Here is a 23,216-nt window from a genome sequence, read left to right on the forward strand (position 1 = left end):
TTATACGTTAATCTATCTCTCCGTTTTACGTGTGGAGGGAGGAGTTCCCAACCCTCTAAAAGAGCATAGCCGTGACGTCTGCTCATCAAGATGTGGGTGCTGTGAAGCTGTATAAAATTTTACAAATATGTAAACTTTATAAAAGAAATTGGTATAGAGATAGACAGATATCGTACAGAAGAAATTTTGATTTTAATTCAGCATCGGATGGGAAAGCAGGCATGCACAAAAGTTTATATGAACTTGAAGAGTTTAGAGGCATGAGAATATATAAACTACTCCCTCCATCATATAATATAAGGCGTCTACGCTATTCAAGATTTCACATTCAAAACATATTTTGATCAACATTTAGTATAATATAAATTAAATTTTACATATTAAAAATTATATAATTGAATTGGCATTTGATTTTAATTTTATATGGTTATAATTTTGTTTGTACAAACCTTATCATACATGAGAAATTATAAGACAAATATTAGTTTTAGAGACTACCAAATTTGACCATTATATTATGGGATAGAGAGAAGTAAGTAGCATTTGAAGAGTAGTATGGTGAATATTTTTTGGTAGAAATATCATGAAATTAAACTAGAATCTTTTTTGGAAGAAATAAATGGAGAAATTAATCTGCTTTTCTATTACATGACAATACAAGTAGTACTCCCCCTCCCAAAATAAGTGCATTTTTGCACTGTTCATATCTAATGTTTAACTATTCATCTTATTTAAAATTCTTTTATGATTAGTATTTTTATCGTCGTTAGATGATAAAACATGAATAGTACTTTATGTGTGATTATTTTTAAAAATAAATTTCATAATTTTTTCAAACTATTGTTGCTTCTTCCAGAATTAGAAGCTCCCCAAGCAGTCCAGCTTTTAGATTATATCCTGAGAAGCTCTAGTTGCAGAATCTAGAAAATGAACTAGCAGCCAGAAGCTAAAAAACCTAAATTTTTCAAATTCTCAGAAACCAGCTACCAGTTGTTTCTTCTTGAAATTTTAAGCTCCTCAAACGAGCCTTTTGTAGCTTATGATTGGTTTTGAAAAAAAACTATAGCAGCGAATTTCCACATTGAATTTAGTTCTGGACACTATAAAAATAACTCATGCATTTACAGGGTCTACAATTAAATAGCTTTCACATGTTGTAATGCACTGATGTACTTGTATTGAGATATAAGATGTAAAATCTCCCCTATTCTTTTTTTTTCTTTTGATGAAAAGAAACGATAGGGCGCGGAGCCGCGGAAGGACCATGGACCAAGACGGAATCGGACGGGGGAGAACCCAAGTTTTAAGACGGCGAGGCTCAGCAACAAATCACTAGGGAAATCAGAAAAGAATAATAAGAAAAAAAAAGGAAAGAAAAGAACAAGGGAGAGTTTGATTTGAGGAGAGGAAGAACCGAGCGAACCCTAGCCGCCTACTCCAGATCCCGCCGACCGTCGAGATGGCTCTCCGCGCTCTGGCCTCCAACCTCAGGATGCCCGCCGTTTTCCGCCGCGCTCCGGCATCTCGCTCCGCCGCCCCTCAGGTCTCTCTTCGATTCCTCCCCCTCCCCTCCCCTCCCATCTCCATCGATCCCTCTCACTAATCAATCACTTGGATGGATGGTTTGTGTGTGATCTCACCTCGGTCCTACGTTCCTCAGCGTACGCGATAAGCGCAGCTTCTTCAATGTAATTTCCGGAAAATTCGCCTCTATATGGTTAGGGTTTAGTCGCTATGTTTGCGCTTAATTTGCACCGATGAACTTTGGGCTCTGTGATCGACCCTCAATCTTGTTATGCTAATTAATTTCTTCATTTGTTCCCAAACTATAGTAGGACCTTTAATTGGTCGGTTTTTCTCTTCTTGTTACATGTTGGGTCCTGTGTTTTGTTTTGGGCTGCCCATTATTATCACTCAGTAACAAATAGACTGACTGTCCGTAGTCCTACATGGATTTGGCTGTTATCTTCAATTTTGGGACCAAACTGCTGCCTTTCAGTTTAATTTGAGTTGATGCAGCTGCAGCGTGCTTCGGATTGTTAGTTATAGTCTGCACTTCAAGTTGTCTTACCATCTAATGCTTCTCTTCCATCATGCATCTGTGTGTGCAGGATATGGTGGGAAACATTGCTCCTCCGAAGCCAGCATATGGGGACCCGCTTCTTGAAAGGTAGTACTACAGTTTTGATAATAATGCACTGTTATTACTAATTTCTTCTTCTTTTTTTTTGCTCCGCATTCTAACTCATGGTAATAAAATGTGACTCATGGATTTTTCTGAAATTTTCCCATCTCCAAGGATGATGGAGCAGAAGTTCCGTGCGTACGAGAGGAAGCTTATGTGCTGTAACATTGCTGGCCGAATGCTTGGGTCATCTGCTGCGTTATGTTTTATCTACTATCTTTGCATGTACTCACTCTGTCCTAAAAAAGCTCAACTTATATAGTTTAAATTTTGTTCCACATAAAATCAACTTCTACCATCCTACCTACTTTTAGCATATAAAACGAGAAATTTTATCTCTTAAATACGCTTTACCTACCTATCACCATTACTCCTTTTTCATTACTCCTTTTTTAATAATAAGAGGCGTTTTGGTTATTTTTACTATCCACTAATTTCATCCATATATATTAGGGATGATTTTCTTTTTTGGGACGGAAGGAGTACTAATCACACTCACACACAAACGAGGGAAGAGGAAGGGGAGCTGATCACACTCACACGCAAACAAGGAGGGAAGAGGAAGGGGAGCTGACAAGCATCTATCTATATATGTTTCTAGTTTAATTGTTGCTGTGTAAAGAATACTTCTTTCTTTTGTTTGCCTTCGAACTGAAAAAGAGTGTGGGCATTGTTGCTGTGTAAGAATACTTCTTTCTTTTGTTTGCCTTCGAACTGAAAAAGAGTGTGGGCATTGTTGCTGTGTAAGAATACTTCTTTCTTTTGTTTGCCTTCGAACTGAAAGAGTGTGGGCGTGTAGTATGTGTTGTGTCTGGATCAAGAATTAGCTCTATGTTATTGTGAGTGACATACAGTAAGAAGTCATGTACTAGTACTTAGTACTTAGGCCATTCTAAATCTAAGACACTAGACATAGTTTCGATAAACTTCACATCATCAAGAAACTAGTACTAGACACTACTCTTTCGATGCAAACACCACTATCCATACTTAAATTTATGCCATTTATTTCACATGATGTCTTGGATACTGTGTAGAAACTATGTCTCATGCAAGACATGGTTTTTTCTCTTTTCTCATTTATTCACTTGCCACATCATTTTTTATCTTAGGTGATAGTCTTTTAATGATATGGACATCATTGGGTTGGGAATGACATTATGTACTACAACACGTTTTTTTTGTAAGTTCACATTAATTGTATCATGCATATCGATGTGAGGTGTCTCGAAATTGTTAATTGCACGATAAGCTGTGGAATCTGCATCCTGTTTCTGTTCCATTAAATTGTGTCCAATTCCCAGCATGCATGGTGGATGCTTTAGGCCATCCCCAACCCTCCATGTCATCTAGTGTCCATAGCATTTAATGCATTACCACATAAGCAAAAATGTGATGTGGCAAGAGAGTTAATGAGGAGAGAGGTAAAAAGATGAAGAAACTATTTCTCATGCAAGAAACCATCTCTACACAAGAATCAAGAATGAAAACAAGATGATAGGTGGATAAAAGGAGAGAGAATATAGATGATTGGATGAGAATTTAATTTGAAGACACCATCCATTAAATAGTTAGTAGTTTCTATGTATAGTGTCTATATGACATGACAAGTATGGAAACTAATAGATGGTTTATAGGTTAGAGATGGCCTAACACTTTGGTGATCAAGCCAGTTTGGGAAGTTGTTTGCCTGTCTGATTCATCTTGCTTAAGAGCGCCATCATATTCTATGATGATGGACATACTAAGAGCATGAGATACTCCCTCCGTTCTAAATTGATCTACATATTTCATAGTACACCAAGACTAAGAAAAGCTAATAACTCTCTCATACTATATTTACTCTAGCAACAAACTCTATACATGCACCATCCCCACTATTTCCTAGCCAATAGCAAATCAAGATGTTGCATGTGGGTATAAATACTTGTGTGCATGGATGCATGCATCAATGTCCATTTACTCTAATGCACAAATAACGAATAGACTTAATAAATAAACACAAATATGTAGATCATTTAGAAATAACCTCAAAAAAAACTATATGCAGATCAATTTGGAATGGAGGGAGTATGTGCTTAAATTTATCAGGTTAATTAGATCCATGCTATTATTAATTTACATGTTTGGAAAAAAAATAACATTATTACACGTTGCTAGCGCAAGTAGTCAACAGTGTGTTGGCTAGTATTTCTGAACGGAATGGTATGTTATGTGCGGGCAATATTGAAAACAGACCCTACTCTCTTCATTTTTATTTTTTTTAAAAGATAATAATCCATACTCCTTATGCACGTGTTCCAGTATCTCAGTGTCTACAGATGAGTAGCTTGATTAGTAGTGATCTCAGTGTCATGAGTAGCTTGATTAGTAGTGTTGTCTAATCCGTCTGCCTTGAACTCGACGTGTAAAGAGCGTTTGTGGTTTCGATTCAATCGCCCAAACACGGTACATTCCGACCACAAACACGAGTACACTCGACTCTGCTAGCTTCACTACTATAAAATATCAAATAGATATTGCCACTATAGATACCGGTAGTGTTAAAACTGGCACCTATATGTCTTTTCACATCTTCTCGGGTTGAAATCGCAAAAAAAAAAACCGGCATCTTTAAATTATTATAGGTGTCGATTCTAAATAAAAACTGACGCCTATTATATTTTGTGTCGTTTTTTTTAAAAAGGACATTTTTAATATATTATAGGTGTCGGTTAACGGACACCTACAGAAATCGAACCGAGCCGGCATCGGATGAGCTGACTGGCGGGCCTCACCACGATGAGGCGAGGAGGAGACATGGTTCTATCGTCGTCTCGCTCTCTTCTCTCTCTCCCTCCCTTCTCTCCCGCGCACAGCCGGTGGCTGGCCGGCGGAGGCGGCAGCGGCTACCGCGCCCTCTCCTCTGCCGGATCCGGCGGGAGGGGAGGCGGCGGCAGGGAGCTAGAGGGGAGCCCATGGCTGCGGCTGCTCGACGACTGGAGGGGAGCCCGCGGGGCCCGACGGCTAGAGGGGAGGCGGCGGCGATGCCCTCCCCTCCGCCAGATCCGGCCGGGAGGGAGTTGGTGACGGCTTAGCGGCGGCGGGAGGGGCGGCAGTAGCAAGTAGCGTGGCTCACGGGTAGCGGCGGCAGGGAGTTGGAGGGGAGCCCGTGGCTGCGGCTGCCCGACGGCTAGAGGGGAGCCCGCGGGGGCCCGGCTACTTGTGGGCCGTGCTTAGGAGGGAGGCGCAGCCCATGAGCTGGCACGGCCCGGCACGAAGTGCCGATCGGGCCGTGCCGGACCGTTGGTTGATGAGCCGTGCCTCGCCGTGCCTGGGCCGGGTCAAGCCGGGCGGGCCTTTTGGCCATCTATTGTTAGAAGGCAGCTGCGTGTGTTGCAGCGCAACTAGCATCTGAACATGATTGGGGAATAAGAAGATTAATTAACAGCAAATTGGGGAATAAGAAGATTAATTAACAGCAAATTAGTTAGGTGCATGCAGGATTTTAGTGGAGCACGTTGGCGTGGCTCACGGTCAGCTCGGAGGAGCGAATCTTGTGGCGTAAGACGACGTGTATGCGAGACTATATATAAGCCGTGTAATCATCATTGGTTGATTGAGCAGCAATACATCTGGCTGTGTTTAGATCAGCCCAAAAGTTTAGATTTAAAATTAGAGATGATGTGACTGAAAAGTTATGTATATGACAGGTTGATGTGATGAAAAAGTACTGAAATTTAGATCTAAACACAGCCAGAGAAAACCACGAGGGGGCGTACGTGCGTCGCCGAAACCTGTTGTGCGTGTGTCACGTACTCCACTCCAATTTTTCTCTCTCGCCTGTGTTGTGTCATGTGTGCTCCGTGCTCGCGCGTGAGTTGGTTATTTTTATTTCTTGGGCCCAAGCTAACATGTACTCGTGTCCCATGATCCAGGCTGAATCTGACAAATCAAAAACACTAATTAAGCTGCTATGGCCGCCACGGCCATGCGGCTGCCTAGCTATTTAGACTTTAGATCGAACTGTCGCAAAGTTTAGTTTCCACATATGAATAGTGGCATGAGGCGGCGAGGAAGCAGGAAAGGACGGCGCTCCTGGCGTGGCGAGGGCGGGTGACGGCGCGCTAGCTCCGGTGTGCAAGCAAAGCGGGTTGGTGGCGCAGCCTGCAGCTCCACGCCTCCACTTGCACCATTACCTGGCGGTGCACATCTGCTCGCCGTCGTCGCCATGCACGTACGACGAGTGGCGATCACCGGCCGGCGAAGTGCATGCACGCGGCGCCGGTAATATGGGTACGTCTCGCGCACGTCGCCGCGCGCACGCCGAAGATCCTTGCGGTGGGTGAGCGCGAACGCCGTCTCGCGGGGCGCCCCAGCTTGTCGATCGACGCGGCCGGCCACGCGGGGCATGTGGTCACTGGTCACCCAAGTGCCACGCCGATCGATCTCCTGGACTGGACGTGGCGTGGCGGTGCCGCGCGCGGTGGCCTTGAATCCGCCTCCGATGCCTAGCGCGTGCATGCATGCCGAGTGCGGCGGCCGCGTCGAAGGCCACGCCGCACGCCTTCGATGCTGGGACACGCCGAGATGCCGACGTTGTGGAAGAACGAGACGCCGGCCGACTACCGCCATCAAGGCTCGACTCGCGCGGCACCACCTCGTCCCTATGCGCGGCATCCGGGGTGGCAGCGGCAGCGCCTGATCAGATATTGCCGAACGGCGACCGGCGAGAGGTGACTGTGTACAGGCCATCGACCCAGCGCCGGTGTTGTCGTCGCACTAGTCGATATATGTCGAGGGAGGCGCGCGGCTGTAGGATCGGATGTGGTCGGGCATCAGAGACAGATCGAGCCGCGGGGCCAACGGCTAGCGCGGCGTCGCGGAGCGGTCGTCGATGTATATATGCATCCTTACATATATATGACCGATGACGCACAGCTATGGTATTACAGGGCTCCAACGTACTAAACTCCGTCGCTTCGCACATTAATTGGTACGGTGCACACCCTGGGCGAGCTGATCGTGCACCTCCGTCGCTGCTCCGGGTCGATCCAAGACTACTACATCAATCGCTTCCTCGCCTTGGCCTGCCGGGACGCCCAACTCTCCGAGTCACAGCAAGTCCTAATCCGCCCAAGACAGATGTCACGCTCTGCAGTGCCGATCGATCACGTACGCTCCCTCGACGCGACATCGCCATCATGTTCGCCCGCGCTTATTATGATATATCAACGGTTAATTAATTAGCTGCACCTCCACGACGACGCGCGCCCACGTCACGGCAAGCGCGGCACCTCCGACAGCGCAGCCGTCGCGGGCTCGACCCCATCGGCTAACAACGGCAAGCAGCCAGTACTGGTGTCGGCGCTGCCACGCAAGCGCCTCTCACGACGGTTTCCCAAACCAATACCAGTTCGGTATCGGATGGATCTATTCCGTTTTACTATAAGGGAAGGAAGGTACGACAGTACGAGACGATACGATACTCGCGGTGAGTCTGTGAAGAGGAACCGACCAAGCAAGCCCTAGCCGCCTCCAGATCCGGCCGTCCGCATGGCGGTGCGCGCTCTGGTCTCCAAGCTGAGGATCCCCGCGGCTGCTTCCCGCCGGGCTCTTCCGCCGTTTAGATCCTTCTCCGCCGCCTCTCAGGTTCAATTCGATTCGTTCCCCTCCCCTCTTCCTCGCTTTTGCTGCTTGTTTTCTGATGTGATCTGTTCATCTATTTCCCGTTCAATCACCATCCTTCCTGCGTGATTTAGTTCGCCTTCTCTTCTATCTCACCGTCATCTACCAGTTTTCGTACATGAATAAATTGGGGCTTTTTTATATATAACTTTGATGTGAACAAAACATTTTTTTTTCACATACTATCTATCTATAAGCCCCTAATCTTCTGCATATGATAGTCGCTACCCTAGCTGTTATCTTTAGTTTTATGATTAAACCGGTGCTTCAACTTAATGTTAGATCAGTACCTACACAGTGTTCCTTGCAGTGGTTTATTAATCATTAGTAGTAGTTGATTTGTGCCTGATTACACCACCCATCTGATTTTTCTCTCTATCATTCATCCAACTTCATTCATCCAACTGTAGGATAAGGTTGGCGGAACTACTGCACGCGCTGCCGCTAAAGAAGGAACTCCAATTTCTGATAATAGCAGGTACGGCGCAAATTCTTGGTTCTAGTTCAGCATTAGTTAGAATCAAATTTGCCGTTTTAATTTTCCTAAGCACACATGTTTTAACTCACAAACCTTTGGCTTCTCAACGACAGGAAGATCGAGAAGTTTTACAGGAAGCTGCGATGGTATCAGGCCCTTGGCAACTTCCTTGGGTTCAACACTTCAGTTTATTTATTCTATCGCTACCACTACACCTAAGCTAAGGAGGAGCAAACTTAGTACTCTGATTGTCACTCTATTTATGTATCCATATATCACCTAAGTACTGCATACCCAATTGCATGTATGAGTACGTACTTAGTACTCTGATTGTCACTCTATTTATGTATCCATATGCCACCTAAGTACTGCACATTCTCAATTGCATATATGAGTACGAATGTTTGCATGTATGAGTACGAATGTTGAATGTTTGCATGTATGAGTGCGAATGTTATCCGCCTTGAGCAGAAAGATCTTGGAAAGTCGCAGGATTTATATGTCTCTGTTTTGCTTGCGTGCCTTGCTGGCGTTGTGATGATCCGGTTAATTTGAGATGAACTGGGTATCAGATTAATTTGTGCTTGCTGGGGTTGTGGTGATCCTGTTAATTTGAGATGAACTGGGTATCAGATTAATTTGTGCTTGCTGGTGTTGTGGTGATCTGGTTAATTTGAGATGAACTGGGTATCAGATTAATTTGTGCGGTTGTGCTATTCCTCGACTGTCACTCGTGGCTGCTATTCCTCGACTGTCACCCGTGGCCGCCACGCTGTAGCGCCTGCGAACGACGAACGATGCGGCATCCGTCGGAGCTTTCCCGGTCGACGGTGACCCACACCGTTGCTGCGTGCTCCATGGCAGGATCACCATGGTTCCAGGGTGTTTCTTCCTGTAAAACCGGCGTGCGGTCGCTGCGTGTATGTTCGTGGCCACCGGAGACGAGTTGCCGGAGCTGGCAGCCGAAATTTACGTGGCGTCACCCCCTATTATTTTTGATAGAACGAACGAGAGGTTTGTGTTTATCACATTTTTGAACAGCACATGGAGTCATAGGGTTCATTGAATATCATACCTGTATCTCAAATCTCTTTATTTTTTTTTGGAATCTTGAAAAATGGCATAAAATTATATAGGAATTTCAGCTATACTGTACTGTAGACCTAGCAACAATTTTATCAAGACTGGAGACCTAGCAACTATACTGTAGCATCATGCCAGTTTAGACCATTAAATATCTTTACAATGGCTGAAAATCACGCTTAATCTGTAGTTTTCTTTGTTGGGTTCTCTGACTTCTCTCCCGAATGCCCTTTGTTCTTACCCCAGGTTTCCAACTCATCTTCCTTGTTTTTCCGCGCGCACGCTTTTCAAACTGCTAAACGGTGTGTTTTTTTAAAAAAAGTTTTTATATGAAAGTTGCTTAAAAAACATATTGATCCTCTTTTTTAAAAAAATTAGATAATACTTAGTTAATCACGCGCTAATGGACCATTCTAATTTCCGTGTCCGGTTGGAATCGGTGAGGATCGTCTCAATCAGATCCAACGCACCACGTAGCTCCCACCTTCCTCCGTTTCCTTTCCGTCTCCTCTTCATTCACGCGCTCCCTCCTCTCACCGCGCTCTACCTCGGCCATCTCTTTCAGCCGCCGCCATCACCGCCCCCGCCGCCGCCCATCGTCCACGCCCACGTCTTCTTCCACATGCGGCAGTGTTTCGGAGTGTGAGAGTGCGCGGGGGCTCCAGGAGGGCTCTCCATTTCCTGCTTGCCATCACTATCTTCTTTGACAGCGACTGCTGTCTTCTTCCTCATCTCCGTCGCATGCACGAGCAGCGCGGAGTAGGAGCACGCCACTGCCGTCCCCGATCCAGAGTGTAGCCACACCGACTATATTTTCCTTGCGGGCAGGGGCCTCTCCGAAGCACTCCATTGCTAGTCGCAGCCTCATCCCCTGATCCAGCTTGGGAATAACATCGGAGTGGGGTTGATGGCGCTGCCGCTGCCATCACCGTATTAGCCCAGGTGCGGATTCCTCCCTCCCTCTCTCCCTGATAATCACGACATTGATTGATTGATCCGATTGTTCCAGTCAACTTGGTGCAGGAATTAGTGCTGTTTGTGTTTGGTTTCCAACGCTTGTTTCAGAATGACATGTGCATTTGCAAGTACAGAGCCTACTCAGTATTATTAGCCCGTGGTTTATTTGCAAATCTATTATGCAGTCTATATTGATAGTTATAGTGACTGAACAATCAAAACGAGTCATTGCAAGTGAGTAGTATTTATTTTCATCAGGTGAAGAAAAATCGCAGATAATATTACTAGATGTCAATGCCACGTTTTCATACTTGCATTCAGTCCCTGCACAGCTTCCCAGTGAAAAAACTCGCTAGCCAGGTTGAGGTGTTGTGCTCTTATCTACCCCCAGAAATACTAATCTAAGTGTTATCAAATTCCTTGAAATTATCGAACGTTCAAATAGAAGCTGGAGAACTAATGAAATTTCATCTTAGAATCCTGCAGGGTGGGAAGGTGCAGAAGTTGCTTTTTGGCATCTCCTTTCCCAAATAAATTATTTTCCTTTATGATATTTCTCATAGGAAGATTGAGGAAATTACTATGACTGACAGACTGAATGAGTTCTACATCCCACCAAAAACTCAGATTGATTTATCCTATATCATAATTTACCGTATCTTGCAATTTAAGAATTCTTCTCATAAGTTCTATTTGTTTTACCTGAGCCTTTTTTTCTTGCTTACAGGAAAAATAAGTGCATTCGATTCTATTTCATTTACTGCCCGGCCTCCTCTGCCAAGTGACATTGTTTGGAATCCCGCTACTGGCCGCGACATATCTCTACCTCTTCAGATCCCATCACTGAAGGTAAGCCCCATTTCTCTTTTTCTTTTTCTCTTGGATTTTGTGATATAAAATGGAAATGGTTGTGGATCTGTGACATATATGTCAATTTAGAGGTATGTGGTGTCACATTTGTTTTGTAGATCCATCTTCATTCACTTTATTTATTCCGATCAAAATATGATCAAAATAGCCTGAAAATTTGACCATTGGTTAGCAGATTTGTTGTACACAATATAGACATTTTTTTTTAGAAATTTCGAATTCTCTGATTCTTGTAGATAATTTTATTTTTCCTCAGATCGAGCATGCTGGTTTCAGAAAATAATCAACAATGGTGCTTGCCTATTAATTTATGTCTACGTCACCTGTGAGTTTTTGATTATTAGACTGATCTAAGTCACTCTTTTGAAAATGATTGGAGTGTGTTTTACAGCATCCTACCTGAATTTCCTGTTCTGCAATATGGCGAGTCGACTGGAGGCTTAAGAACCACGAGTTGTTGCTGAATTATAATTGTACTTCACAGATCCCAGGCAATAGTAGATCAATGTTTAGGACATGAACATTTGACCATGATGTCATTTTATTGTAATTGTACTTCATAGATCTGTTGAGCATTCATTTAGATTATGGTGTCATTTGATTTTCCAAGAACTGGTAATGTTGATTTTTAAGTGAATTTTGTCTAATTGATCAAGATTTGCTTTGTGCAGGTTTGGGCCTACAATTGCCATGCTTTACAGGGAGCTTCAAGATCATGAGACCTTGGATTCTCAAGAATCGATCCATGAAGCTGAAGAACACCAGCACAGGTAATTGAATTTCTAGCTGGGGAACTCACAGATTCAGTGAAATAATTTTAGGCTAAGCATGTGGTTTTTAAGTGTTCACATTTTCAGAATCGGCTGATCGGTGGGCTTCTAAAGGATTGGCAAGATAAAGTTAAGCGCTATACACTATGGTTATGTCTTTGTTGACACCAAGCTTACATTTTGATAAGGTATAAGCTATAGTGCAATCAGCACAATGTCAACACAAACATGAGCTTAGACTTATTTAGGGTGTATGGCTCTTGCATACTTGCCAAATAAATTAACAAATATCTCCCTAGATATATCGCCGTCTTTTGTTGTTTTCTTTATTTTACCAAATATTTTCATAGTGTTGGCACGGGCATATATTTTTAAAAGTAAAAGTAGTCTCACATCTGTGTGAAACATTATCAATGAGATTGAGTGAAAGTTATTCAAGCTACATTATTTCATTTACTCCTTCCTACAATCAACATGAATACAGATTCATGTGTGTGAGACCAGCTGCCAGATGGTGTCAACCGTCAAGAGATCATATATATGTTCCATGACTTCCATGAAATCAATGGTGAAAACAACATGATCTTTTGATAATCGTCAATGAGTCATGCGTCTGATATTGTGTGAAGGTTGTTCCTATCAAGGTAGTAAGAGCTGTTAGCATTATTTCATCTTCTATGCAACTCTGCTAAAGCAGTAAAAATATTTTTCTTCAATGTAAGCCCACGACTATGGTGGCTCAAATTTGGTATATGAGGATGAACATGTTATTAAATGAAACCCTTTTTACTTCCAAAAGATTTGATTGCGGGAACGGATCCATATTATGGGAAAAACTAAGGACATATTTGTTTTTCTCCAAAATCAACTCGTGATTGAAATTATGCTGGTATTGATCGTATTGTTGTTTTCATGTCGTTGGTTGGCAAATTCGCAGCAAAATTATCTGCTTTTCTTAATTGATCATGGCTGCTTCAAATAAAATTATGTCAGCTCATGTATTTTTTTACATGAGGTCCAAGTAAATAATCCTAAATATAAGCCGATGCTACAAGTCAACTAAAAAGAATTTGATGTGTAATATTGTCTGTTGAATTTGTGTTTATACAATAATTTCTTAAATATATCGGGTATTATTAGGATTTAGATGATTTCTAAATATACAAAAGTTGGAATGTTATTTTACACACATGGCTATGCAATTATTAGTTAAGATAACTCTATGTGTTCTTTCCATGTGAATCTTAATATAACATTATATACTTCATTGTCAAAATATAACTAAATATTACCGTAGTGTTAGCGCGGGCAAATTACTAGTACCCTATACTAATCCACCAACTGCGTCTTACATCTTATTTCTCATTGATTGGTTAGGATCGGATCCAACGCCTAAGGTTGCTTCCACCTTCTCCCCCTAATCCATGATCTCTCTCCCTAATCTTTCCCCTAACGGCACCCCGCCGCATTGCCTGCCTCCGTCCTCTCCGCATGTCCCTAACCCTAATCGTCGCCCACCGCCGCTGCTCATTCTCGTCCGCTCTGTCGCCCGTGCCGATCTCGCCCACCCACATCGCCAGCGACGTCTGCCTCGCCGGTCTCAGCGCCTCCGCCGGAACACCCATGCTCGCTCTGCGCCACCACCGATCGAATCCCCGCCGCCACCGATCTCGCTCGTTCCCGTTTTCCAATTCTCCAGGTCTGTTGGTCTCTCTCAAAAAATTTCCATGGATACTTTTGGAAAATTGAATGGAGGGTTGCCAAAAATAAAATGAATTGAGTGGTATCTGTGTTACTACTATCTTTCATCCGGATTATTTTTACATGGCATTGTGCATATAAAATACAAATTGTTTCTTCAATGAGGCACTTTCATGTCAGCAAATTTCTAATGGAGATTTCTGTGATCTGTAATAATGGTCGTCATCTGAATAAAATTCATGTCGTTCTTTTTTTTTTGACGCAACATGTCGTTCTTTACTAATTTGCAGTTTATATTCTTGGTTATATAAGCAGTTACATTGTGAATTTTTGTTTGTGTAGACCTGGGCATATTTGGCTTACTTTCAGCAACAGAAATAGAGCAGATCAATGATGGAATTGCATTCTACTGCTGTCCCAAAAGGTTTTTGATCAACATCTTCCAGTTCGATCAGATACTGGCTTTTGTTATGCCTAAGGGGCTATACCATGCATAGTGTCATCATTATCATATTTTCCAAGTTCTTGACAAAAATTGAGCAAAGTGAGATGTGACAACGAGAAGACAGAAAGTGCCATTGCATACCAGGTGCTCAAGAAATATGATGATGCCTCACAACAAGATGATCTTTGAGGCATGAGAGGTAAAATTTTCTACCTTATTTTTTCTGCACTAAAATGAATGTTCTGCTTAATATTGTCTTCTTTGTTTGGTAACGGAGGTGGCTTATAGCTATGTTAGTTTTATGCATGTTTTGGAATAGTTCACGATAGCATTTCTGTTAGTAAGATATTCTTTGCATAATATTGATGCAAAGTGAGCACTGCAGTCTGCAATTCAACAAATGAATGATTTTGTACCTTCATTTGCATCGGAATGAGGTTAAAAGAACGAAGTTTGCCTCATTGTCAAATTCTCCGGAAATAAAGTTCAGGATAAAAAACTGAAATAGAAGGACATTTGCCTAATTTTCGCGGATTTAGGTGCTTAAAATATTTTACTGTGTAATGTCTGAAATTTCTATTGATGACCAGCTGAGCTCATTAGATGTTTCACATGGGCATTTATGTTGAAATTGCTGTTAAGTTCACCTATAAACCGTTTAGCTAAGTGCGATGGTGGCTTACACTGTATTTTCCGGTTAGAAATTATAGAGGACAGAAAAGGCAGTTATGTTTATTATGCACCTGTATTTTACTAAAAGTTTTGCAGTCTCAACTGATTGGGACACTTGGAGCTACTTTAGCTGTTTAGCAGTGTTTTAATTTGGGTACAAGATTACAGATTCTAACTGGTCACGTGCTCAATTTTCTGTTATTAATGAACTGCGGTTGACAATGAGTGATAGTCTTTCTTAGTTTTCATATCTGAAATTAAAATGAGAAAACACTGTACACTCCACATAGTTTTTTCTGTTGAAAAAAGTCTAAATTGTATAATGGTAAGCATTTAAAATAACTTGATACTGGTATATTAGCGAAGTGTATTAATTTGTTTTGCTGCCAATTTTAATACAATTCTCCTTTGCACACAGTTTAAATCATGTTAAGAATCTGCAGCCAGATGCTTATGGAACTTTTTTTAATGCAGGGTATTTTTGCAACTAAACATTCCCAGTAATGCTTTTTTTTCTCTTTCAAGCTTTGATGCGATAAAAGATCTCCATAAATATGCTAAGCTAAGTATGTTTTCCTTACGAAATTGCATATCGTTGCTTCTTTAATCTTTACTATGCCCTTAATTCAGATAGCCCTTAATTCTTTACTATGCCCAAAATTCCTTACGGATAGTGTATTTTGCTCTATACTCTTTTGCCTTTTCAATGATTAAAAGGTTTATTTTTCACACTCTTTCAAATTCAGAAATTGCTGGGTGATCTTGAGGGTACGTATATCTTCCTATAAGTGGAAGCCAAATAAAGGTGAAATTGGGTGGGCTTATAATAACTAGAGGTAATTTCTACTCTGATCTTGAAATGGACTGCAAGAACAAAACATGAGCACCTGCTATGGTTGGAGGAAGGACACTGTATATATCAGATTGCTTCATAACATCACAAGAAGAAAATGTCCATGTTTAATTTTTGAACCATATATACTTATTTCTTGGTGCATGGAGGACCAAACCACCTCATAGTAGAAAGAGGCTGACCTATTATTGAGTTGTATATTCAACAAAAAGAATAAAGTTCGATGAAAATCAGCATTACCTTGGTTTTTATATTGTGATGCTTAGCTAAAGTTTGGTATAAGTACTCCTGTTTTCAGCAATTCATTTTATTTGTAAATGGACTCTGAGTTTTTTATGTACAACATTTTGTATTAGGCGAAACAATAAAAAGCATTTTTTCAATGACGTGGATGTACAACATTTGTATTACCAAATGCCACCGTAGCGTTAGCACGGGTATACTACTAGATAGATTAGTTTAGTTTTAGGTTCAGAGAATAGAGAGGTGGAAACACCCCATCAAAGTTTGACCCGAAATATTGGTTCAGGCCACCTTGCACATATACTACGCAATAAGGTTGTCATTTGTTATGTGTAAGTACTACAAATTCAAGCTTGTATATTGTTGTAGGCTGGGATAGACAAAGGGAACCTCTCTCGTGCAAGGTTACTGACTTTGTATTTGTTAGCCATCTTGGCCTTGTTTTGTACATGTTGAGAAGATTGAGAAAATTCTGAATTGACGTTTCAAGAAACTGCTGGTTCAAGAATTCTTCTCAGTGAAGATACATTGTTCATTGTTGCATGCATGTATAACTTCACATTTTGGCATTTTCTGTTGAAACTTAATTAGTACATACTCCTATGTTGTTTATGAGACCTCTGATTCACTAAATGAGGTGCATTTCTGCAATAATATTAGTGTTGATGCGGTGGACTGATGAAAGCGAAATTATTCCTTAGAAAGAACAGCAAAATTACGTCTGATTTTGCATGTTTCATCTTGGTCAATTAGCTTCAGCAGTGAATCATCATCTCTTTAGTTTATAATGGCCATTTTCTTAAAACAATTGTTCCCAACCCTTACTACTATTCTGCTTATATATAATTGTTGATGGTTTTTAATTAATTTTATCAGATAATATGAATTTTTTTATTTTGCTTTCCATATACTCCCTCCGTTTTATGTTATAAGACGTTTTGACTTTGGTTAAAGTTAAACTGCTTTAACTTTAACCAAGTTTGTAGAGAAAAATAATAACATTTTTAACCCAAGATAAATTTATTGTGAAAATATATTCAATTATTGATTTGATGAAACTAATTTAGTTATAAATATTACTATATTTGTCTGTAGAATTAGTCAAACTTGAAACAGTTTGACTTTGACCAAAGTTAAAACGTCTTATAACCTGAAACGGAGGGAGTATTTGATATATAACGTGAATCGAAATAAAGCTCAATTGGACATAGAGAGTACTCCATCCTGCCATCACCGCTTACTCCTGTGCTCAATTAGGAGTGTTTTCTCCTCGCATCGCTCGGCGGAAGATCGCTAAACCTACTATTCTTCGCGCAAATAGATGGGCCCCCTAGGAATAGGGGCCCCTAGGGGCCGGCTCTGGTTATTGATCACCAAAAACAAGCGCAGATGATGACACATAAACACACGATATTTGTTAACGAAATTCAACCGAAGCCTACATCTCCGGGGTTATGATAATGGGTGCTCCTCCCTAACCAATATAGCACCTAGTCTCTACGAGTACATGGCCTTAATTATCACCGCTACATTGTAATCGCCATGGTTATATTTGTGGTATCCTTTTCTATGTTTAAGAGAGAGCCCCCGTTGGTGTAGAAGCCGGGTTTTATAAATTCCCATTATCTAAAAAAAATATTTAAGAGAGAGCCTATAACAGAGTGAAACTCTAACTCTATCCTACACATATTCCAACTTTAAGTTAACTCCTAATAGAACTAGTATATTCGACACCTATTCTAACGAGAGTTCTTGGTGTCTAAGTCAAAACTAATGATTTTTTCAACAAAAAAAACTCAAAATCTGGAAACACAAATTTTTATGGTTGGTTGTGGAATTCGTATGTATAAACCATCGATTTCTACATCAATAAGGGATTCAAAGTGGACTTTTTCCTTGGGTTGACGCTGCATCGAGGCCATGCATGGGCCAGAGCCCAGAGAGCAGCGGTTCCGCTTCGCGTGCGCCTAAAATAAAAAGGAAGGGGAGGCGTCTCTCCCAGTTTGTGAGGACCGATCAAGCGATCAAACCCTAGCCGCCGCCGCCTCCTCCTCCTTCTCCTCCTCCAGATCGGCAATCTGCATGGCGCTTCGTGCTCACGCCTCCAAGCTGAGGATCCCGGCGGCCGCTCCCCGCTGGACTCCTCCGCCGTCTCGCCCCGTCTCCACCGCCCCTAAGGTCCAATTCAACTCTTTCCCCTAATATCGAGCTGTTTGACATCTACAATCCTTGCAACGTTTTACTAACTATTCTTCTATTTCCTCATATATGCAACTGCAGCGTAAGCTCTCTGCTGCTGAGGAAAGCTCTCTGCCACCTCCAAAACCTGTTGAAAAAAGTTCTCTCGATTTTCAGGAAATGTACGATGCAGATGCTTATGCTTAGTTAATTTCCTTTGTTTTTCCTTTGTTTGTTGACTCATGTCTTTTCCTTTATTTTTTTTCTCTTTTCAAGGCTACTCTTGCGGAACATGATGATTTCTCAAGCAATTGGTAATTTAGTTGGGTATGGCATCTTTTGGTATCTTGTCAACGATGTTTCCAAGAACTTGGCAAATTGATCGGGTTCAACAATGAACCTGTTATGTATGGCTTGATGAAGCACTTGTTATGTATCTTCTAAAGGTCCTGAAGATGAACCTGTTATGTATGGCCTAGTATGTGCTGATGAACATGTCTAATTATTTTGTATGGATGATGAACCTGTTCAAATCTTACTATGTTCTGATCAACATGTTGAATTTGTCTTTACTTTGGCCACGATGAACCTGTTGTGGCTTGTTTGTGTACTTTTTGGCCATGATGAACCTGCTATGGCTTGCTTGTGTTTTTTTAATCAAGTATGAAGCTGCAAATAGCATTGCCTATCTGGGCCAGGGCACGCTTGTCATTCCACATCCCACCATGATGGCAAGCTGATATGTCTCACCACAGTAGTGAAATTGGCAAATTGTTAACAGAAATTCTCTCCAATGGCAAATCTGTAAGAAATATATTAAGAGTGGCATTTGGTCTCGCCTCCAAGCTGGACGAAGTCAGGGGAGCTAACAACTATCGATGTAGCATCTACGTATCTGGCTCCTTGTATGTTATGTGATAGCGTGACAGCACTCTGATTATATTGTGGCAGCTCTTGTGGAATAAGAACTTTCTAGCATATATGCGATATATATGCCTTGTAATAGCACCTTATTGTGGCAAATTTGAGCTTTAGCAAGGCACTTGGGGCGAGGAACTTTGAATTGAGAAGGTAACAAATTACTAGACGATGGTTTCGAACTTGTGGCCTTTGTTGTAATGAATGGCTTGATGATGCACTTGTTATGTATGGCCTAAAGGTCCTGAAGATTATGATGAACCTGTTTAAATCATACGATATTCTGATCAACATGTTGAATTGTTTGGCCATGAACATACTGTCCTTTTTGGCCATGATGAACCTGCTGTATGGCTTGCTTGCATCCTTTTCATCCATGGCGAGACCGTATGCGCTGCTGGAGTGCTGGTCTCCGTCACCGAAACTGCTGATAGTGCCGAGAAGGTCTAGATCGCCCTCGAGAGCTGACCTACGTCTTTGACTCGCCGTTAACCCCCAGCCATGGCCACCTAGGTACTTCATGTTTTTATTAAGATTGACTGGATCAGATTCAAGCAGCGAGACTGGTGAGCGATTTAATTCCCTTGAATCTTCTGAAGATCTTAAAGAGTGGTACATATAGATTGTTTGCTGAAATTAATTTGCTCATGCTAAAGGAATTGGAAACCATGTGCTTTCTGGATCTATTTACGTACAGATGGTGAACACTTTATGAGCAATAAACTTTTTGATTGTCCACCACCAGCGTTATACTACTAGCTCATTTCAAATTTTGATATGTATGGGAGTCATGTTCTTCTACAGGATTTCATTTCTTTTGCATTGTTAGACTCCATATCAGATTTCTCGCAGATTTTGTTACTTTTGTACTGTTTGACTCGATATCAGATCTCTCGCAGACTGTAATCAGGTAGTATTTAATAGAATGTACACAATTTTGGAACGTAGATTTGTTGGGTCACCTTTGGCTAGAGTTGTTTCACTTCCTATTTCCTTTAAGGAGCTTTCATTTGCAGATCTTTTTTCATGTAAGATCCCATCAGTCAATGTAAGATAGTTTGGACAAATTTTCAGATCAGTAGTCAGGACATGGCATTGTTGAAATGGCAGCAGTCAATGTAAGAGGGTTTAGATAAATGTTCAGAATCAGGAGCCAGGACATAGCATCGTTGAACAGGGTACCACTATGAAATTTAAAAAATGTGGCCGATATGACGATGTGCCATTATGAAGCCTTGCACTGTGACCGTTTGGTAGGTTGATAGAAAAGCAAAATGATTGGATTGGGGGTGAAATGGATCTGGATGATTGAATAAAGTGCTTCACTGTTCTGCCAATTGTCAAATTCACTTATATTTTCCAGTGCAAAATTTAGATTTTCAAACCATTTGTCCTTTTCTTTTCATGCTATATCTAAGAAAGCATATGAATGTGTATTTGCTACTACATCCACACCATTATTCTGGTGACTTTACTTTGGTTGTAATATATTTTTCTGTCCAGGGGAAAGGTGATCTCTTCTTTTGGCACTTATCTTCGTTCACAAATCACATATATTAAAGTTTCTGGTCTTGGTGCTATCACAAATTAACAAAATGATATCAGTGATCGCCTCCATCCAAATTGATGTTTGCTTTGGATAAAGATGCATGAATTCCTGTTTTGCTCGATTGGTTTGATGTGTTGTTGAGGATGAAATGGAAATATTGTGGTCTACTGTTCCGTTTGGATGAAAATATGGTGGTATACTTTCACTACGTCAGATCAAGGCTTTAGTAACACAGCTACTACTATGTGCTACTACAACCTCAAAAACCTGTTGTGGTTCTCGGTAACACAAATTTTAAGTGATCTTATAGCCCATGTTACTTATGTACACTGCAGTAGCACAAAACTAGTGTTTCCGACATACAAGAAATATGTGTTACAATCATGTCACATACCTAGTGTTACCAGATACACTAGTAACACCTTTTTGAGCATAGCTCGTGCAGCTTCCCATGAGTCCTGTAAGACCTATCTTAGAGGCAGCAACACATATATAGGCAGCAGTAACACACAATCGCTTAGAGCCGGTAACACATACAAATATTTTTTTTTTAGAGAAGGGTATTTTTTTACCCGGCCTCTACATCCAACCGGATATATACGACCATTGAAATAGGGAACTTAGCCCCGCAAACAACCCAATCTAAAATTCGCTCCATAAGAGATTTGAACTCAGGACCTTGGGATACTACTCAGGTCACTATAACCACTAGGCTACATGCCCTTTCGTCGGTAACACATACAAATATAGACACGAGTAACACAAAATCAACGAATCTACCTCCAGCAGTAACACGTTTATAATTTTCAGAAACGTACAAACATACCTTTATAGTCTTTTGATAAGCATCACATGTCCAAAATAAGGAAAAAGTACGAATCCCCCCCTCCCCCCGAACTATCGCAGTCGACCGAATTATCCCCCTAAACTCAAGTACCAGACATTTTACACCTTAAACTATACATACCGGACTAACGACCCCCCCCCCCCCCACCGAACACTGTTCTGAGTGGTTTTGACTTGAGCTAGCACACGTGGCGCCAACGTGGCTGACTAGTCAGCAAAAAAAAAAATCCCTAGGCCCACCTGTCATCCCTCTCTTTAACCCAACCTCTCCCAGACCCCTTGCTCTCTCTCTCGTGCGCGTACTCGGACGACCAGCGGCGGAGCTCGCTCACGCGGCTGGGCGCGGAGGCGGAGGCGGAGAAGAGCCGGTTCCCCCAAATCCAGTCGCCGCCGCCCTCTTCTCCTCTTTGGCCGCCCGCGGAGGAGGCAGCCGGAGCTTGTGGTGGGCTGTGGTGCGGGGACAGGAGGATGGCGACGGCGCGGGGGCGGGCAGTGTGCGGGGTCGGTGATGGAAAGCTTCTTCGTGGCTTCGTGGTTGCGGAGCAGGAGGAGGAGAACCCTGTCGCGGCAGAAGGAGCTCCCACTAGGCAGAGGCCCAGCTGCCGCCGGGGAGGAACGAGGCCGGAGGCGGATGTGGAGGCGGCGGCGTGCGGCCCGGGACGACGAAGAGGAAGCCGAGGAGGCGCGGAAGTGACGTGTGGTGGCGAGCGTGGCACGCACCAGCACGGCGGGGGAAGAGGCGGACGAGGTCATCGCGGAACACCTCGACGCCGCCCCTCGCGCGCCGACCGCCCGTGCAGCTCGACCTGTGCCCGTGCGGCCGCCACCTCGATGCCGCCCATCGCCGGCCCTCGCGCGCCACTCGATCTGTGTCCACGCGCGCTGACCCCTGCACCGTTCGACCTGAGACCGTGCGGCCGCCAACTCGACACCGCCCGTCGCCAGCCCTCGCGCGCCGACCGTCCGCGCGGCCGCGCCTAAGGAGTGTCGACGCCAGAGAGAGAGAGAAAGGAAGAGGGGAAGAGGAAAAAGGATGACATGATAAGAGTATGAAACGTGGGACCCACCATGTTTTTTAAAAAAAGGGAAAATGCTGACTGGGTTGCCACGTGTAAGCCACATGGGACAAAACTGCTCTGAATTGGGTCGAGGGGGGTAATTCGTCCGCTATTGAGGGCCTGTTTGATACAGCTCCAACTCCTAAATTTAACTTTAGGAGTTGGGTCTGGAGTGGAGTTGTGGAGCTGCCTAAACCCAGCTCCACAACTCTAGTTCATTTTGTGAGAGAGTTCCACCCAGCTCTACTCCCAGTTTTGGTGGAGCTAAAACTGTTTGGCTGAGCTCCAGCTCTAGGAGGGGTAGAGCTGGAGCTGGAGTTGTGCCAAACAGGCCCTGAAAGTTCGGGGTAAGTGATGTCTGGTTTTCGGGTTCAAGGGGGAAATTCGGTCGACCGCAATAGTTCGGGGGGGGGTAATTTGTACCTTTCCCCCAAAATAACATAGAATCAACATGACAAGTTGTATTACATAGGAAACCAGTAAATAATATTTTTACATCAATCTATAACAAGAAATCTATAGCAAGATTCTATAAGAAATACAATTTCTATATGACTCTGGGACGATCAATATTTGTCACTTGATCCATTCATGAGATGAACACTGAACAATATTTTTCCCAAGTTAAACTAATCATATACTTGCATGTACATTTGGCCTGGTTACTTCTTACAAAACCTTGATGAATGTGTAATGGTACCTGCACCTCACCAAGATGAAGATATTAGACCATAGAAATTGAC

At 42.5% G+C, this 23,216-nt stretch overlaps 2 protein-coding genes and 1 long non-coding RNA gene across 3 annotated transcripts; all 3 read left to right on the top strand.

Moving 5' to 3' along the window:
- Positions 1 to 1,295: 1,295 nt before the first annotated feature.
- LOC127780785 (uncharacterized) lies at positions 1,296 to 2,935 on the top strand. Its single transcript, XM_052307757.1, has 4 exons — positions 1,296 to 1,543; positions 2,112 to 2,170; positions 2,300 to 2,410; positions 2,639 to 2,935. Exons 1-4 carry the CDS (start codon positions 1,460 to 1,462, stop codon positions 2,757 to 2,759), a joined length of 375 nt encoding a protein of 124 aa, XP_052163717.1. The 5' UTR covers positions 1,296 to 1,459; the 3' UTR covers positions 2,760 to 2,935.
- Positions 2,936 to 7,643: 4,708 nt separating this feature from the next.
- On the top strand, positions 7,644 to 8,784 carry LOC127780786 (uncharacterized). Its single transcript, XM_052307758.1, has 3 exons — positions 7,644 to 7,816; positions 8,263 to 8,330; positions 8,444 to 8,784. The coding sequence occupies exons 1-3, from the start codon at positions 7,721 to 7,723 to the stop codon at positions 8,547 to 8,549; spliced, it is 270 nt and encodes an 89-aa protein (XP_052163718.1). The 5' UTR covers positions 7,644 to 7,720; the 3' UTR covers positions 8,550 to 8,784.
- Positions 8,785 to 13,478: 4,694 nt separating this feature from the next.
- LOC127780788 (uncharacterized) lies at positions 13,479 to 16,483 on the top strand. Its single transcript, XR_008018822.1, has 4 exons — positions 13,479 to 13,709; positions 14,054 to 14,355; positions 15,303 to 15,394; positions 15,575 to 16,483. It is a non-coding gene; the product is annotated as an uncharacterized LOC127780788 (long non-coding RNA).
- Positions 16,484 to 23,216: the final 6,733 nt, after the last annotated feature.

This window comes from Oryza glaberrima, chromosome 7, assembly GCF_000147395.1.
Source record: "Oryza glaberrima chromosome 7, OglaRS2, whole genome shotgun sequence".
NCBI classification, from domain to species: domain Eukaryota; kingdom Viridiplantae; phylum Streptophyta; class Magnoliopsida; order Poales; family Poaceae; genus Oryza; species Oryza glaberrima.